This window comes from Adelges cooleyi, unplaced genomic scaffold, assembly GCF_023614345.1.
Source record: "Adelges cooleyi isolate 19-005CV unplaced genomic scaffold, UGA_ACOO_1.1 ACOO_flye_CR_arks_rails_tigmint_CR_PRNA_21, whole genome shotgun sequence".
NCBI classification, from domain to species: Eukaryota; Metazoa; Arthropoda; class Insecta; order Hemiptera; family Adelgidae; genus Adelges; species Adelges cooleyi.
This window is the reverse complement of record NW_026095871.1, coordinates 11,704,425-11,719,866: the sequence shown is the minus strand read 5'-3', so window position 1 is coordinate 11,719,866 and position 15,442 is coordinate 11,704,425. Positions and strand designations below refer to the sequence as shown.

The 15,442-nt window shown below is 36.8% G+C and overlaps 1 protein-coding gene across 1 annotated transcript in view; it reads right to left on the bottom strand.

The window, feature by feature from the left end:
- Positions 1 to 15,442, bottom strand: part of LOC126834454 (glutamate receptor 1-like) — a 143,173-nt gene that overhangs the window by 108,222 nt on the left and 19,509 nt on the right. Inside the window, exon 2 of the mRNA XM_050566378.1 lies at positions 1,211 to 1,363. Within this exon, the coding sequence (XP_050422335.1) occupies positions 1,211 to 1,363 (153 nt within the window). The remainder of the gene's footprint in view (positions 1 to 1,210; positions 1,364 to 15,442) is intronic.

Below are 15,442 nucleotides of genomic sequence, written 5' to 3'. Positions count from 1 at the left end.
AAAAAAAAAATAATAATAATAACGGGCGATTCGAATTTCTGTTGTTTTTGTCAGAGAGACGTTGCTGTGCGGGGGCGGCGACGGATTCGGGAAACGGAACATCATATAATGCAACTCGGTACCAACTCATGAATCACCGAGCAAATTCGCCGCAACGATAATTTATTATTATTAAGAAAATCAAAAACGAATCAGATAGTGTTTTACGCGCGACCTGGCAAATAATGTTTTTAAATGGAACGGCGCGAAACGTTTCAATTTGCGCGACGATTAATTTCAATTTGCCCGGCTCGGATAAACGTTTAATACAGCAATAATTATTCAACGTGCCGGCAAATCGTGTTCCGATCATAAAGTATAGGCCGGCTTACTAAATTGTCAATAAGTGATTTCGTGATCATGCACTTTATTCGTCGTAACAGCTCAAATTCCTTTTGTTGTTGTGCGTTACAAATAACTGTATTACTAATTCTATGGTAATATTAGCTGGTATTGTCTGTTAACGCGGTTCACGCGATTAAACGGCATTTTGTTGTTTTACATAACTCGTCAATATTGAACCAGGCGTTTAGAAAAAGAGTAATGTCTGTATTTTGAAATAAGCCATGAGTATAGTGGTCTTGTCGAATGATGGACAACATACTAATTATTAGCGGTCATAACAAAGAATTATCGTGGTTTTTGATAGATATTATATTGTATTTAATATGTAATACAAATTTGGTAAATACTAGTGTTATTTGATTTACACATCCAACATACTAATATAATATACGAATAAAACGCCAAAAAAAAAAAAAAAAAATAGCTAACAATATTAACGAAATTTACTGGAAAATTTACCACTATTTGTATAAAAATTAAATGAAAATTAAAAATTATAATTGACGCCTAGACCTTATCTGGATTGATTTACTTTCTGACAAATATTTAAAAAAAACATTATCATGATACAAATTGCAAACTGTTTGAAAACATGTCCATCCCTTAGTATTTGTAAAGTGATTGACAATCAATTGACTTCCAACAAACACTTAAAACCTCTCTAACCGGCCGAATTGAATTCTTTTTCGGAACGATTCGTTCAACGACTTTCGATTTAATATATTTCTAGCAACGGACAGTGCGGAGTTCTTATCTCGGACACGTTTCCCGACTTGGTTGTTTCTGGTAGTAAGTTTTTTTAATTCGCTTAGTTCACTATACTCACTTAGCCGGGATAGTTTGAAAGCATCTGCCGTATTAATGACGTCCACGTAAGCCTGCAGTTCGAATCGCCTGGCCGTGTTGTTCTGATTGTGTTTGAGCACGGCGAACTTGAAGGCGGTCTGCACCTCGTCGGAGCCCTGTTCGAAGATCGCCCCTGCAAATGAAAACAAAACGATTGTAATGAATCCCTCCAAACTTTCGCACACCTGACCGGACACACGTGTGCCGGGCTCGCGTAGGATTTACGGTCGTGCACGCGCGCTGAAGAAGACAAAGGGGGGAAGCGCCGAGCGAGAAAATAAAAAGCAAGAAAATCCAAAAGTTTGTCTTTTATCAATCGACCCGACACCGCCGAACGCACACGATCCATTCCAAACAACTCTATTTCCATCTAACTTTCTGTCTCTCACGCCGCCCGGCCCCTCCACCTACCATTTATGTCCGCTGCTTGTGTATATGAAAACACTCATTTCGGTCCGGTGAACATTTACCGAACTGATCCCGCCGGTTAAGGTCTCCAACGGTCACATCATACGGCGAAATTCGTGCGTGGGCCAGACTCGCATTAAATCGTCTAGAAAAGCGTTATTAGAACACGGTCGTGGGTTTTTATTTCGCTCCCCTCTGCCCTCCTACACTGGACAAACATAATATCTATTCTGTATTATAGCCGGCAACCGTTCGATTTCGGTCACTTCGTACTTGGTCACCGCACAGCACTTCTTTTATTAGAGGCCGCACCCAATGGGATTCTGTCGTTGTCCCCGGGCAAAAAAATAGTAATCCTATTTTTGACCGAGTGAAAAGAAATAAAAACAATAAGCAATATTGTATACACATAGGTCTGGGCTTTTTGCGACCGCTCTATTTTTGTTTTAATACAATACCCGGTCCGGTGGTGTTTGTTGCCTTTTGGAAAACATTTTGTCCCTCGGTGTTAACGTCCTGCGGTGCATTGCAAACAAAGTGTGACCCGCGTATAGTAGTAGTAACAGCAGCAGCAGTAGCAGTAGGTAATTCGATTAGACCATTAATGGTATATAAATGTCCCCAATACCGCGGTTGACGTTAAACGGATTAACTCTGGCCGCTGACGTTTTCCCGGGCGTCCCTTTTAGCGACTAATTAAACGAAAACTGACATGGCTAAAGACCATTTCGGCTAATTAAAAGACTTTTCTGTACGGCCGAACATTTTATCCGTTGTACACATTACTGTGGATGACTTTGTTGTACAGACTGCCTTCGACCCACTGTAAAAAAAAAAAATACCTTTTCTATGTCGTCCCTGTCCTGATAGGTAATCCAATTGACTCTGCCAGAGAACTTGCGACAGTTTTTGTTCTAAAACAATCGGACCGAATTGTCTACCTCGGAAAGAAAATGCACTCTTGTTTGTTTTGTATGGCTTTACGTTAGGTACACATTCTTTAATATTTTTATCTCGCGAAAACCGGCATTCGGTAAAAACTTATAGGATTACTTTGTGAAATCCACATTGGAAGTTGAATTTCGTCACCAATCATCATAATATTACATTATTTAATATAACTAAAGCGTTTCAAATGGACATTAAACACAAGATTTCTCTTAAAATAATTGAAATTTTGTAGTTTTTTTTGTTTTAAAACATTTTTGTTTACGCTTTAATATTAGACAAGTTTAAACATTTGATTTATTTGCTAGAACTTTATCAACTTTTGAAATTTAATATTGTCCAATATTGTATTGAAACATAAATCAAGATGTTTTCAAATAAAAAAAAAATTAAATTATTTTAAAAGTAAAATAGTGTATTAAAATAATCACCCGGTATATTATTTCTATACCGCTAAACACACCTACTAATAATATTGCAAATTTAAAAACAATTTATGGTTTACAGTTTTGCAATTTCTTGTGTCAACAGTGTTTTTTTGCGCATACCTTGGTCGTAAAATTGTATTTTTTTCCCACAATTTATACAGTTTTTCCATATATACTATTGTGCTTTTCTAAAGAAACAAAAATACATTTTATACATTACCGGAAGCTAAACGTCTTTGGCGATTTGATTGCCAACTGAAACAAAACGTTCTATTCTACTGATTCATTAAATTAATTTCCCAAAGAAACTTCTTATTGTTCAAATTTAACGCCTCTGATTTTTTTTTGTTACTGTAATAACAGTAATATATTAGTTCATAATAAATGAGAATACTGGGAAATATTTCCTTTAAGTCGGCCGTTTCATTAAGTAATATTTTACTGAAATTAAACATATTAAAAAATGAAATGCCGTCTGAGGTTTTGATCAAACAATAGAATATGTTTATTCGTACAACATGACCATAATAATAATTATGATATTGCATCACATTATACTTAATTTTGTTATACAAATGAACGATTAAAATGAATATTGTTCTGAAATCTGCACATAAATAATTTGGTATCTTAGCCATGCTATAAAATCAATCTAAAACATCTTAGACAATAATCTTTTTTATAATTCAAAATGACTTGTTGTAATAGATTTTTTTTTCAATTAAAAAACATAAATTAAGGCAAAAGGGAAACGTTTTATAGATACTTAAGCAGCAACTCATATATAGAAAGCTTGAAGAGAATAGTTGGTCCCCGTAAAGTGTTATTCTTTAGAATTATTTGTCCTCTTTAAGTTTGAAAATAAAACATGCTAACTATAAAATATTCTTTGTTTTGTAATTCTTGTTAATAAAAAAAAAAAATACAATTGAAAAATCAGGAGGACAAAAAAAGTCTGGATTCGTTCGCGTTTCTTTGATATCATTAGAATATTTATAATTTTTGTTTTTATAAAGTTATTTCGATATTTATAGCTTTTTCTTCCTCGCTTTTATTTTTTTAAATTAATTATGAGTTTACTTGAAGGTTGTGATATTTATTTATGAACGTCAGTGGTATTTTTAATACTTTTAACAACAATCATGAATTTAAAACTTGAACTTATACTCTCAAATGAGATTATGAATACAAAATTACTATAATTATAATTTTTTTTTTTTTGTATCGTGTGGCCCGATATCAATCATCATATAAAACACCAAGGAAGACTATTGAAATCTATAGAATTATAATATAGGACTTATAATAAAATAAAATATTCGTTTATAGAGGTTCCCTTTACCAGTAAATTCAAGTCGTGTGAATTGAAATTTAAAATTTCACAAATAAGAAAAACCGTATGCGTTAGTTTTTTTCTTCTTAGTACAACCAATTTTAATAAATTTAAACTTTTAAAGGGAATTTAATAGATTTGTCTAATATAAGTAAGTTCTTTTTCGTTTTATCCCGTATAAAAAATGAAGTCAATCATCATTACTCCATCCACTCCCCGTGTCGTCCATAATCCTTAATTTTTCCAGCCTGAAGCTCTGATTGCTCGCTACTTATATACAATTGATACCATAATAACAATACAAATATAAGAAAATTGATTTACCATTCGCGCCATTGCGATGGACCATTTATCATATCGTTGTTATGCAAATAAAGCGTCTACCGACGTCGGATAATACCGTCTAGTAGCGTCCATTGTGTACAGCTTATACTGAGATCATAATGCATAGTAGATATATAATACATGTATGTGTATGTATTTTTAGTGGAAAAAAAAACACATCATTCTACAGCTACGTACACGTTGTATGTATGTATATAATTATATGTGTACACATAAATAACTATTACGGGTTACCGGCGATAAACAAAACGGCATTTGTCGGTGTAGTGTATAGAATAATATTATATATAGAAAAGGCAGTTCTGATAAATTGTTGTCGGCCAAAAGGGATTGGCTTTTTATCGATACAGACGAGGCGCAATCCGAGGGGCGGAGGGTATATTATTATCATGGGGGCAGCTGTGTGTGCGCGCTGTGTATAAGGGCAACGACGGACGGTAAATTTGTTGCCAAAGACTGTCCAAAGGCCGTCGCAGGATAAACCGGTAGGGGTGTGTGTGTGTGTGTGTGTTTATATATAGGTATATATAGTTTAGTTGATAAGTCATGTATAAATATATATAGTGGCCGAGCACAAACGCACTGAAGCCCCCATCATCCATCTACATCGTGTTTGGTGTGCGTCCAAGCCACGCCCACCAGAGTGCTGTGTCTGTGTTGCTTTGCCCGAGTCCAGTCATCTCTCCCGTTTCTTTCCCTATTTTTTTCCCCACTCCCCTACGGTGTTTATCCTGTCCCGGGTTTTTGTGTTTTCCGATCGGCCAGGTTTTCCCGGTGTAAAAACAAATTGATTGCCCCGGGTTTTGGCCCGGTTCGCGTCGGTACCCTTTTGCCCGTGTCCCAATCAACTTGATGGCTTGTTCTTATCGCAGAAAAAAAAAAAGCTCTGCTATCTAAGCTGTCTCGTCTCGCGGCTTCGCCGTTAAACGGAATGACCTTGCACGGATCAAGTTACCACCGACGTATAACCGATACAACAACCGTTAGATCTGAAATTCGAGTGCATCGTGCGGGCGCCAAACACATTATGACCGAAAACCCATCCTAAACGATTATTCAAATCCATCGCGTCCCGTCGTTAAAACTCGATTAATTTATTCTTCGTCATCGACTCGACTAGGTCGTCTGTTATGGGGAGAAAAAAAAAGATAAATATGATATATATATATATATATATATATTTGGGCACCGCCAATTTTTTTTAATAGTATTCGATGATGTTTTATCCGATATTTTCGTTTAACGACATTTCACTACGGTACTATAGCGTTTATACAGATTATGGTAAGCCGGGCCCTGGTGAGCGCGATCGTGCTTTTAAATTATTATAATATAACAGGATTTGTTTGAGTGTAAAATATATATATATATATATTTAGTCATCGAGATCGAATTTGGAGAGAGAACGAAGAAACGTTTTTTTTTTTTTTTAATACAAACGTTTTACCAAGCCACGTCATAACACATTGATATTACCCACGTTGTAAGCTTATACGAAATAGATTTAGAACCCATTGCATAAAGGTTGGTTTTTTTTTTATAAAATTTGTTTGTTCATTCGCAGAGAAACCGGTAAGGTTAGGTCCATCGTTAGCACAGCACATTTTTTTTATAACTTGTCCTCGCATGACTATAACGTGGACGTTATTTTCCTTTGGGCCGTTTTCTTATTTGCAATTCAGTTTTTTTGATTAGGGTAAAATAATTATAAACGGTCCGCCTCGGTTACAAAATAAATTTTATTCCAATCGACCTTTGTCGTCGCACAATACAATTTTCATACATCTACATCTACTGCGTCGATACGCCATCAAGTTGTATGTTATTTTTTTTCTTCTTTCAAATTGCCAATTTAGTCATTTTCCCTCGAGCGTTGTGCACAACGGGACGTATCACTATGTATATTATATTTATATATATATATAAATACTCAGCCGCTGTTATTGGTCTTGACAACAATGCGTTGTTGTTGGCGATGTCGCGTTCGCGATTATTAAAGCACTGGAAAATAGATGCCAGCGAAAATATATAAAACGCATAGAGCAATATTATGCGAATGCCGGCAGGCGTCAAGAATGTCGAGCCCAGGCCCGTTTCTATTATAATAAAATGTATTACCGAAGACGGAGGGCGGACGAGATTAAAGAAATTCAAGAGCTAACCGTGTCGTTAATTAAATCACTCCTACGGCCGACGTTTAATTATACTACAATTATTGTAAGCAAGACAACGCCGCAGGGCTGGATTTACTGTCTCTGCTAGATAAGATTCGTGTGCTGCGCCAACACCCCGTTTGTTTTATCAGGTATCATGGTATTAATTGTTGTGTTTGCATATTACTATGTAATCAGCTGGGTTGCCCATCGACACGGCTAAGCTCATTGGTGTGTGTGTGTGTGTGTATGCAACAACAAAAAAAATATATACATGCGCAGTGGCGGTGTATTTGTTAGCTGCATTGTACCACGTCTCTAATTACAGTTTATACATACTTAAATAGCCGATGAAAATGTATATTTTTTTTGTCACACGCTCATATTGACATTGGCGTTGCGGTTTGTGTACCTACCGGCGTAGGATAATGGATTTCAACAGAATCCGGTCAAATCCCCGTGCCCGTGGTCGCGTTATCAGCGGTTCCAGTCGATGGACCGTGCGCACGATCTCATTGTATCTGTATGTTTATGTATTAAGTATATTGTATACCTCTCGTGGCTATTACAAACACTTCTAAACCACATTTATCACTCATCGCTAGTCAACTGCCCATGTGATTCGAATAGTGATTATTAACCGTCATATAATATGGGGACCGGGGTAAGTCTTGTATATCCAATAGTAGTAGCAGCCGTGCCACGGGGGTATTTGCCGATGCCACACCACCAACCCATATAACCAAAAATACCATCTTAAAGTGTAATTCATCTTAAGAGTTAGACGCGGTTCTACCAACTGGAACTTAGCCCTCCAGTCCGCTAAGTGTACATGTAAATATTGTACACATTTATCAACAAGAAAATAGTTAAACTGTTTATTTGCGCTGAGTAACATTTTTGGCCGAATTTGTTTGATGATAATACACTGGTATAGTCTGAAGTTGGTAAATTTATTTTTGTAAAGATAAAACAAAACAATTACATTTTTTGTAATATTTTCTTTAAATACTACACAAACTATACAGGGTCCGGCTGAAAGAGCTGCTTGATTTTGGTGACGTGTAGCTTTAGGTTTGAAGGGGTACAGTAGTGGGGACCACGGCTTCGGTTTTGTTGGTATTTGCCGTTTTTAGTAAACAACACAACGTTAGTCAGGAGAGAATCGCGCTTTTGTCGTTTATTAAAAATGGCGGAATTATTATTTCTATGTTAATTAAACATGTAGGTAATATATAAATGAGAAATATTATATTTAGTTAGTTTACTTTTCGTACTATACATGTTTTATAAACAAACAATTCAACTATGATTGAAGACAGGATAACAAGTCAAACGACTATATTATTATGCTATATCATGTATACATAAAAAATGACTTGTATGTATTATCAGAAACCTGTACCCAATTTCCACGTAAACCGACTGCCGGTGGTTGTTTGTTTGGGAAAACTAATCAGTTTAACTCTCGCGGGGCGCATTACAGTCAATAATCGTTACGTTTGTATTTAGCGCGGTTTTTATTTATAAAAAATATAGTATTTTTTTTTACCGGTCGAATTGGACGCCAACAACATTTGGGTATATGTAACGTATTTGAAACGACAACGGCCCAATTTTACTGTCCCTCGGGAGTTGAACAAATATTATTTTCCCCTGCGAACGAATATAAAATACCTTTTTTGCCCGAGTACTCCAATTAAAACGCGGGCCCCCTGCTGCTTTTACCGGCTTTTCAACGTCCAATTCGTTTATACATTGTATTGTTCTTAGGACACAAGCGGGGCCGGTAAATGACAGCTTTCGTTGCAAAGAGACACTTCATACAGCGCAGTGAACGCTAACGTCGAGTAAAAGTTAATCCTCGTTATATTATGCAATAATTCTTATTACAATAATTCAATCGCTAATCATTTGGAAACGTTTTGACACAGCACAGCGGTGTACCGATTTTGCATAAGCGAAGCGCCGCGTTTGAAACGCCGACTAACACATAGGGGTTACAATAATAATATTATACGCTAATCCATAATGATAATAATCACATTGAAATTATTACCACGCATCAAATCCGGCTTTTGTTTGTTATCTAAATACTAAATGTCGAACCGTCGCGCTTATAATCGAGTGCTTCGATTTACATGGAATACGGTTAATAACAGTTATTATTATGATACAATTTTTAAGTTATTTAATGACGTTGTTGGTCGTGGTACTCGGCGCGGTAAGAATAACGTGATAAATTCGGTGCGGTAATAATACGAAATCGCTTTGTCCCTACTAATTACATAATTTATATAACAAATGAAGTATTGCGTTATTTGCCCGGGTCGCATTAAGTTGTCAATTATTAAACGTCCGTGCCGGTGTAACCGCCGAGTCCAACATGTGATTAAAGTTAAATAATAACGAAGCGTAGACTCTGAATCTCTAAGCGTGTTGAACTTTGCACTGTAACGTGGCGAATGTAACCTTTACTAATATGATGTTTATCAATATCTGTGATATGGATACAAATCGCTAAACTAGAAAATTCCTCTTCAAAACGTTCTCTTCGAGTGTCCCACAAAGGTGATGTCTATTACTTCTACTTTTCTCAATATTAACGTTAGCCTGAATAGATTTTACTACATTTAATAGCGTGTATCCAATTGGAAAGACAAAGACGTTGTCTTTTTGTACGAAATAATTAAACGGTGCTACCCGAGATATGCTTGATCCCCGGGTGAAGACAAATTTTCGGAATACCTCAACCGATTTTATATTGTTTATACCTATAATGTTGTATTTAATCGTATTATTATTTGTGTTGTAGTGTTACTTCTACTCCAAATAAAATACAATTTTACCAGCCGTCACTCATTAACTGGCGTTAAATCTTATTTAAATATATTGTCGTCCGACTCGAACAGTAAGAAATATATATATATATATTTTTTTTTATTAAAATATTTATAAAGAAATATTTAAAAATATTTTTTTCTTATATAGATTCGTTTTAACAGTCAGCGATTAACAGTCTCAAAATTCATTCAGGTCATACATGAGCTACTATACGCGCTGAGTATGTTTTATGTCTAAGTTGCACAAGTTCGAGAATATACTAATACAACGGCTGATAAATGATTAATCTGCATAATAATTACCGTGACTATATATGTATATGGTTATCTCTACCGAACACTACGGTGGAACTTAATCTCCGGCTCGAAGACAATATATTATACAATAGCGTTGAAGTTGTATTGTCTGAAAGAATAATTGAAACGTTTCTCGTTTCGATGCCGACGAGATATTGCCAGCATGTAGAAAGTTTCAAAGTTAATTTTTTGAATGAAAACGGAACAATGAAGGTTTTCCACGTCAGCCGCAGTCGAGTGTTTGTATAATAGTATAATATAGGCATGGCACGCGGGCGAGGGCGAGGGTATCGACTCCTTCTAGTTTGGTACCGATGTATACAACCGCGCTTAGACTGTTTGTTTACATTTACCGTTAACTGTGCAACAAGCTCATGGCCCCGATTACATTATGATGTAGACACAAAAACTATTATTTGGCTGGTTATCGCTTCAATCTTGTAACAACACTCTTGTTTGCCGACACGACGAATAACCGTCGTACCCACGTCTTATTGTCTTATTGGCTCTAGAATCACGAAGTTCACACATTTCAGCGGACGGCGCTTTCCCGTTGGAGTGCTAACAACATAATATATCACTGCAGCAACCGATTTTTTTTTTATTAAAAAAATGTTTCTAGGAAAAAGAGCCCTCTCTTTTGTATAGTGTCATCAGGTTTCTATTCCAAAATTTAACTCTAAAGACACTATACGATTCTTGTAAACAGTTTTATAACACAATATAAATATCTTCTAACAAACTCCCGAAACAGTTGACTATTTATTTTGGTCGACAAGCCGCTTAGATTGTCAACAATGATACAATTGGAGCATTAATTTAAAAATTAGATCGATTCCGGAAGTGGTCTGTAAAGCTTCTGGGCGGTTAATAGTTTTTGTTTTAAGATCCGTTTAGGCTACAAGATCGACCAACCGATCTCGTTCGATCACGTTCTATAAAGGCGGACGGGAATCTAAGTTGTCCAAATGACGTAGTACCTCGTGTACACGGAAAGGGTCTTTTCATTCGATCTTCTCTGGCAACAATATTATTATATATGTATTCGCGCATTACACGCCTTGCCCCACGTCTTTCATCTGTTTACGACGGATTGTAAAAAAATAAAATCCTACCATTATTTTTTTGTTCGTACAAAACGTTGCCCTTGTGCGTAAACCTGAAGCAGTTGAAACAACTCTCGGTCGGAAACCGAAAACGATTTTGTACCATAGGCGTTTTTAAAAGTATTTCCGGTCTACTCGTCCGGGGTAGTAGAGTGTGTTCCCCTCGCCCTTGCCACGGCGTTCTACCGGCTACTTCATGATGGGGTTTCCCCCGCACCCGGTGATTTTTATTTCGAACTAAATGACCGGGAAACGACACACGAGAGCCGTTTGGACCAGATCCAACGAGTCCGGCACACGACCTTTGAACCGGTCCCGGCAAACGGAAGCGTTTCCTCCTCTTATCTCGGACGGCTATAACATAACAACCCAATGCAACCCACACTCGACCGGTGCCAACGACCGTGTGCCGACTCGAAACGGATAAGCTAGGTAAACAAAATTCCTTCACATATATAACAATAACGGCAAAAACCACAACTGCGCGTGTAATCTCTTACCGGAATGATATTTACATCCTCCAAAAACGCGCACTCACTTGACATCCGTGCAAGTGTATAATATGGGATTCTACTTTATCGCGTGGCAATCTACCGGGCGACAGGATTACCCGCGTGACACTATAAGTGTACATATATCGGGCGGGATAAAAAAAAAATCCCCCCTTGTATGTACGTATTATAGTTGTGTAAAAGTTGTTTTTATTTCACACGCACCCGATAAGGCTACGCGGCGAGACCAGGCCGGGCCGGGATTCGGTTTAAGAGCAATTCTGCACGTTTTTTAATGTACCTAAAATTTGATACTATTATATGATAGGTACCAATTTGGTGGGCCAGCTTCGTTTTAAGCCCGCTGTGTGTATGCGTTTGAGCGAAAAAACCACACGCTGTGCCCGAGGAATATTCGCAGCGTGCGCGTTTTTCGGTAATTTTTATTTTTCCCAGAAATACTATTATTATTATAACTATTTTTATTTTTTGCCAGCGTTCCGGGTAAAACCGTGGCCAACGCGTGGTCGCCCTCATTATTTATCTTGCCACTGGCCAAAATCGGTTCTTTTTTTTTCTCCTTCAATAGGGTACACTCGAAGGCTCATTACGATGTATTCTGTATTTTCATTTTTTGTTTTGTTTTCACTGTGTTAATCAATTTTTTCCCCTATCAAATATCATCCATCGTTAGTGGCACCATTAAAAAAATAAAATAATAATAATAAAAAGCCGTCAGCCGCGCATGAAAACTTTTTATAATAACTCATCAACTCGACCGTTATTAAAAGGGACTTTTAAATGATTTCTTGTTTTTCGTATTATTAATTTATCCTTTTTTTTTCTCTGTATATTATACACAAAACGTGTCGAGTCTTAATTTTTTATAATTGCCCATATAGTGTGTTAATAATAATAAACGCAAATATTATATAATATACACTATAGTTATCGTTATCAGATGTACTGTAAGAAACTTTTGGCAAACTAACTAAAACATCAGATATGTATATTGAAATATTAACAGCTGGCATTTCGTCCGACTTGTTTAAATTTCAATAGACTATAAAAATTCTATAGTCTATTCCAATTAAGTTTACCGACTTAAACCTATTTTTAATTTGAAAAAATTTAATAACTAAAAACTTATATTTATGAACATTCGTGTTGCCAGCTGAAACAAGTACTAGTGTTGCCTATCTGTAAATGTACAGTAGGTCCATTTTAATTTTAATAAAACCAAAAAAAAAAAAAAAAGGTGACTCGTTGCCGTTCCGGTCTGCGATCGTAACGGGAAACGGTAAAATAACAGATATAAATTTATTACAGAGATTTATTTACAATCATTAAAAAGGCTAAACTTTTAGATTTTATTATTCGTTCCGATTTCAATTTATTCGGCGGCGTCGTCGTTACTTCTTTTCCTCGCAAACTATACGATTCCTTTTTGGTTTGTTTTCAGTTTGTCACCCCTGCACTAGTGTAACGAGTCGTCAAGACTAAAAACTGTTATGCATCCGTCTGGTTTATTTGTTTTCCGCATTACAATACTCAAGAAAATTGAAGTCTGCCGGTAACGTCGGAAAAGAGTACAAAACCATCGGCGAACACAGCCGTATATATATATATATATATATATATATATATATATATATTATTTATATAGTTGAAAAGAATAAAAAAAAAATGTATATATCTACAGATTTGCCCTATCCGACGCACGGTTGAACGAATCTAAAGGATGTGCCGGGTAATACGATTCTTCTCTTTTTGTTTTGTTTTTTTTTGTATTTATACTTTCTTTATGGGTTACCCTTGTTTTTACTCTTTACCTCCATCCGGGCCAGTGTAATTTCTCTGTTTCCTTTTTTTTCCCATATAAATATATATATATGTATATAATATTGTTTTTTTTTTTATATATATCAAAACGGCCGTCGTTCAAGTCCAGAGATTTCGGCATGAAATATTGTCGCGCGACCAATTTATTACTCCGTTGCTCTCCGCCGCCCGGCTAATCTCATCTCGGTCGGTTAAGGGCAAAGCACTGCAATATAGCCGAGCAAATTATTTTCGGGGACCTACACACGCGCACAACTTATATTCCGTGTGCGTTTACACTTGCAAGACTTCCTTACTCGTTTGCCAGAGTCCGAACACCACCGCGCGCGTTCGGTGCCGTTTGTTTTGTAATTTTCATAGAGCCGCCGCCCCTTCCCCCGTTCTCCTATCCTCCTCGCTGCAGTGCCCGGGACTACTCGTGATCGCCCAAAGTCGGTGTAATGTAACGGACAGGATAGTTTTTCCAGTCAGTGAGCGTGAAAAATACGACGCGGAGCAGATGAAACAAAACACACACACACACACACACACGAGATAGGCGGCGGATACGCCCAAAGTTCAATAAAAGTCGCATGCTCTGACCATAAACATTCCTACGATATCTCGCCTTTGACCCCTCCCTCCCGCCTCCACCCCTCCCGTCGTGCTTACGCCGTGTATGTGAGAGAACCCCTTCGCCCCGTACTCCTCGCCATCGGGCAAAATGACCGCCGCCGCCGCCGCCGTCGACCTCGATCAATGATTCTCGTTCATGATAATAATAATAATATTATTATTATTACTATGGTCGTGGATGCTATCATCTTACTGACGGGATTACCCGGGCCAAATTGATTTCGTACACCGGGACCCTATAGACATGTTAATCGTTTGTATTGCGGCCAGTAAGAAATAAAAAAGAAAACACACCCCCCCGAGGCGACGGTCCGTTTATCCGGCCAGAAGCACATCCTACACGAGCTACTAAAAACGCGCATAAAACACATAAATTTACGCCGGCAGCTGTCTCACATATATAAACAGTCCTGAGCTGGTTGAACCGCCCGTAGAACAACAATAGAGGTACCTATACCCCTATTGTATATAACCGTACCTTAAGCGCGCAACGCATGTAAAAGCACTGCCGCAATTAAAGACGATAACATTGGCATTGCGAACCGGAAATCGTCGACAGCCAAAGAGCTCATACCGACAGTAGAATCGGTAAAAAGAGCGTAATATTATGTATAATCATAAACAAAACCTATAAAACTCGATAGCGGTTGCCGGTATGTGCTTATAACAGCAAATGGTTTACATTTACTTAGACTTTTTAAATTTGGTTTAATTCGTTTAATTATTACACCCGTTCTCGGTCAATACACATACATTATACACCATGTTTAGTATTGTGTATAGTGGGTTGTACGGTGTTTGTAAATTATAAAGTGGCCTTTTTGTGTAAATAAAAAAAAAAAACATTAAATTTCATAATCAAGATCAAACGTACTTTGTTTACCGCCACTACAATAGAAACAACACAAAACAAACATTTTCGTTCGCTAAATTATAAAATTATTCTAGTAATTTATATATCAGGAGTTTTGCCAAAAAGTGAAAGTTTCTAGTGCACAATATAAATCGTCCACGTTTGGCACAATTCGTAAACTTTTATGTACGTATATATTATACGTTTTTTTATGGTTTGTTACAACATAAATTACACTTAAACGGTTTTTATTTTGTGGCAGTTGATCTAATATTGAATGTGCTTAAAGAGCGATTAGTATAGGAACTTGATATAGAATAGAAAATAAATTATTTCTGGTACGTTGTACAGGCGACAGCGGTTGTGTTGTATGAGATGAAGGTACTTTTTAGAGCAAATACATAAATCATAATAAAAACTGTAATCAGACCAGCGAAGAGGTATACCTCCGAGTGTTTGGCGTTAGTGTCAGAAAATATAGGTTTGATATGATACGTATTGAGTCTACATAAGATATAGAGTTTCGATAGTCCGGACGATAGCAGAAAAA